This window comes from Triplophysa rosa, linkage group LG10, assembly GCF_024868665.1.
Source record: "Triplophysa rosa linkage group LG10, Trosa_1v2, whole genome shotgun sequence".
Lineage (NCBI taxonomy): Eukaryota > Metazoa > Chordata > Actinopteri > Cypriniformes > Nemacheilidae > Triplophysa > Triplophysa rosa.
In genome coordinates this window covers 25,936,745-25,941,744 of record NC_079899.1, presented here as the reverse complement: position 1 = coordinate 25,941,744, position 5,000 = coordinate 25,936,745, and the positions used below count along the sequence as shown (strand labels likewise).

General features: G+C 40.2%; 1 protein-coding gene across 1 annotated transcript in view; it reads right to left on the bottom strand.

Moving 5' to 3' along the window:
- Nucleotides 1-5,000, bottom strand: part of LOC130559947 (kelch-like protein 29) — a 52,003-nt gene that overhangs the window by 8,758 nt on the left and 38,245 nt on the right. Inside the window, 3 exon segments of the mRNA XM_057343344.1 lie at nt 257-450; nt 3,356-3,536; nt 4,095-4,277. Of these exon segments, the coding sequence (XP_057199327.1) occupies nt 257-450; nt 3,356-3,536; nt 4,095-4,277 (558 nt within the window).

Below are 5,000 nucleotides of genomic sequence, written 5' to 3'. Positions count from 1 at the left end.
GGCAGACAGACAGACAGACACGCACACAGACACATGTATGCAGACAGACACACGCACACAGACGCATGCAGGCAGACACACACATGCAGGCACATGCACGCAGACACACATGCAGACACATGCACGCAGACACGCACACAGACACATGTATGCAGACAGACACACGCACACAGATGCATGCAGGCAGACAGACACACGCACGCACACAAACGTACGCAGACACACTCAGGCACAGGACTGTTGCATGTTTTAGTACCGATCATGGGTGACTCAATGAAGGTCCAGGTGTTGTTTTGTGGCAGATATGACTGCAGGACTCCAGCAGACCGACTGGTTTCATTCACTCCTCCAAACACATAAATCTTTCCTCCACACACTGTAGCTGCGGCTGAATGAACCGCTCTGGGCAGAGGAGAAACCGTCTCCCACAGGTTAGTGATGGTGTCATACCTGAAGAGACACAAGGCAACACAACCATCAGACCATCGTTTTCTTAACATATCTTATAGACAACAATAAAAAGAGTGAAACATGATTCCGCCAGCAGCAGCAACACAGAAAGTACAACAGAGTAAATGTGTTTACATTTCACTGTAGATATCTTCAATTCTATTTAACTCTGGATGAAACTTTATTCCAGATTTCAGATGTCGTGTTGTGTGGAGATTCACACACACATATGCACGCACACACACACGCATGTTGGATTTCCATGTTTTCTGGGGACATTCCATAGACGCAATGGTTTTTATACTGTACAAACTGTGTATCATATTCCCTACCCCTAACAATCACACACAACTGTCTGCTCTTTTACATTTTCACTAAAGTTCATTCTGTATGATTTATAAGCTTGTTTCCTCATGAGGACCAAAACATGTCCCCATGTTGGGTATGGGGACATTTTGTCCCCATACCGTAGGGTTTACCCTTCACACACACACACACACACACACACACAGTATATGGACGCACACACACACACACACGCACGCACACACGCACGCACGCACGCACGCACACACACACACACACACACACACACACACACACATACACACACAGAAAGAAGTTGTTTTTTAATGACTCTTCCTGTGGGCTTGCAGAAGTAATGTAAGTTTAATGAAACCGAGACATCTCATCTTGTTTCAACATCTTCTGTCTGATGAAAGTGAAGCACCAGCAGATATAAACATGTCTGTATGATACATGAGATGTGATCATGACTTGTGTTTTTAGGAACATGATGAGGAATATGTGGCTTTCATTTCAACTCTAATGAGGTGTTTGAGGTTTTGTTGTCTATTGTAAAATATCCAGAAGGCCGGAGGCAAAAATTTCCCTACACCAGAAAACATACAAACAGAACATCTTCAGAAATCCCTCTCGCTCTCTCGCTTATTTTGAATAAGTGTGTTAACCTTCAGAAACACACAAATTAAATAATTACAAATTCACTTTATTTCAAGTTACTGTATCTGTACATTTAAACATGTCTTTCATCTGTAGACGTGACACAAGAGAGCTTTATAATATACACTGAACACATGATATCAGATGGACATCTGTAAAATGATCTGTCGGTCAATAACTGTCTGTGGGATTCAATCAGACCGTTATATTCAGAGCTCTATGACGTATGCATATGTATATGAACATGTTATTTCTAGAGCACAAACAGCTGATGTTTCTCTGCTGTGTCTCTCAGTGTTTTAAACGTGGCTGTGAATATTTTCCTGAATCAGATGCGCACTTTTGTGACCCCAACTGAACTTCTGGTACACCTTCACAAACAATAGAGCCCTGGAGATTATTTCTGATAACAATCAAAAGAAACCGAGAAGAACAGTTCCTTGGCTAAACTCGTCTCTCCAATATTTTGAATTCAGACTGCGATACCAAGCTCAACCGCTAGATGTCAGTGTGCCACACGCTTTCTTTAAATGCCACCGAACTACAGTACACATTCAACGAATCTTTTATTTAATTAAATGAACATACAACAAAATTCAACAAAGCGTTTATTTAATACAATTATTATACAATAAAATAATAATACAACTGAATATCAATATAAATTAAATTAAATATAAATACTCATATTATTAGACACTAGCCAAACACAAACCGGAAGTTAACTGGGGGTCAGTGAAACGGTCTATAATCCCTCGGACAGATTCTCTCCTCAAGGTTCCGTGTGTTCTCTCAGTCTCTGTAGAGATTGAAAAACTGATCAATGTCTCTTCTTAAAATACAGCAGTACTAGTGCTGTCTGATGAGTTCCCTTCATGTCAAGGGTCCACACAACACCCACAATCATCTTACTGAATCTGACTAATACACAGAGAAAGATATTTGGAAGAATGCGCCATTCGCATGAAAAAGGAAAAAATACAATGTTAGTCAAGAGTGCCCCAGAACTGTGTCCTACATTCTTCAGAATATCTTCTTTTGTGTTCAACAGAACGAAATGATAAAGTTTTTTTCTACTATGGGAGGCAAAATCTGTCTGGTTATAAGCATTCTTGGAAAATATCTTTCTCTGTGTTCATCAGAACAAAGACATTAGTCGCCAAAGAAAGTAGTCGCATTTAGCAACCTCCGTTTTTAAGCCACAATAAGGCTTTGAAAAATCACAAGCGGGTTATAATTGGTATGTTTTATGTCACAGAATAAACCGTGAAAATATTTAGAGGTTTCGTTTACCACAGACCTTATTTCAGGTGATTTACCAAAAACCCATTCAGAAAACCCACAGACTTTGGAGCGATGGAACTGGAAGTGCTTGAATGCCGACTTGCTTCCGGGGTTTGCATACAAAAATACGTCATCTGTGCGGCTCACGATAAAGGAGAATCATCAACGTTCTCTCTCTTTCTCACTGATGTCCGAGGGCCCGACTCAAGGGTTTGTGGTATTTAAAGGACCACTAAAGGTTACAAGAGAACGCTGATCAACACTAAAGAGACTTAAAGAGATTTCAAAAGATTTTCAATCTGATGATCTGAACTTTTGTGTATACTCTGTGTTTGTGTCCAATGATTTTACAACACATACATCCGTCTCACACAACACAACACTGAACTGATCATTTCAGTTCAATTCTCCATGCAGCAATAGCAAAAGATTTCACACACATTCAAACTCAACTGCAGGAAGTGTACTGTAGTTTTACCATAGTAAAAGAGTACTTTTGCAGATAAAATGTGAAATGATTTATAAACATAAAAGCTGTGTGTGATTAGTTAGCTGACAGCACTAAAATAAACATGTTAAACAAAATAAATAGTGCATATTTAATTTCACTGTATGTGTGTGATTAATTGCAAATCAACATCCGATTGTTGGCTGGTACCTTTCCACATTCTCCAGGTTTCCAGACACTCCGAGTCCACCGATGGTGTAAAGTTTGCCGTCATACACCACGCTGTTGTGTCGACACCGCGGCACCGTCATCCGTGACACCAGATTCCAGTTATCCAACAGCGACGTGTAACACCAGACGTCTGCCAGCATCACTCCAGATTCTGTGCCACCTACAGCGGGTGCAGAAACCCTTTCAACCATCATGACACAAACTTGACACTACAGATTATAAACCCATAGTTTACACTTGTTTGTTTCATTTTAAGTCCCATTGGAATCCACTTTGAAGGGCACCTGCATGTGGACTACATTCACCTGAAGTGCACTATAAGAAGCTTTGGGAGGAAAAGTGTTTACTGAATCCATACAGCTTACATTTGTTTATTGTAACCATGATTTGATTCCACGTGCTGCGAGCCGCGCTGCTTTCTCTAGTCAATGTTGAACTATTTCCATCTCGATGCGGCGCCTAGAATAATGTCGCCTGCCTTAAGACATCCACACTTCATGTGTGTTTATCACTGTATCTATAGTGTGTACTTCAGATGTATCGTCACTCAACATGACAGACCCTTAACAAATCACCGTTAGCGTCTCTTTGATCCTCTCGGATGTTGATTTCATCATGAAGGATTATTCAAGGGTTCTGTAACACAGCTGAAGAAGTGTCGTGTGTCTCTGAGCGTGAGCTGCTAAACCTAAAAGTGACCCGCTGCGAGTTTGATCACCTGACAGGTAAATATTATCCCCCGCTGATATGACGGAGAAGAACTCGCGGTTGTAGAAAGGCAGACTGGCCAGCGGGTACCACTTGTTGTTCTGAGGGTTAAAGCAAGTGACGGCTGTCAGCGAACGCTGGTTCATACCGACCCCCTGCCGACCTCCAACCAGCACGATCACCTCCGCAACTCCTGCACACACAGACACAGAGAGAGAGAGAGAAACATTCACTGACATTACAAACGGTTTTACAACAAATACAACTTAAAACCATACAGTTACTATAGTACTATAATACTACGTTTACCATGGTATTTGTTTTGAGTGCAGGGAAAAGAGAGTCTTTCCAATTACAATCACAAAACAACAAACACACACACACACACGCACACACACACACACACACACACGTAGTGGTGTCTGATTAATTGTGAATATGAATATATATGTGTTATGAGAATATTTTCCTCTCTATAACACACACTGACTCTGACTGCACGTGTCACTAACACAAGTGTCTCTAATCGCTTTTATTTTGTCATAGAATCAAACCCACACAAAGTAAAACAATCATGCGAAGAGAAGGAAAACATTTCATGTGAAAAAGGGATAAGACGAAAAACACAGAGTCAATTCTGAGGAGATAAATGTTCCGTTCCAAAAATGAAGCAAAGGACATTCAGAAAACGTCAGCGCGTGCCAGAAAACATTCACAACATTATTACTAAAATCTGCCTATGAAACTATCCAACATATACAGTATTTCTATTTAAAGATTTTTTTATCGTGTCTTTTTTAGACTTTTTTATTTCTTGAACATAAAGATATACAGTGGATACATAACACATACAAAAAGGAAATAATATATCAAACTAAATCATATTAAACAAAGTCATCAATCACAATATGTATAT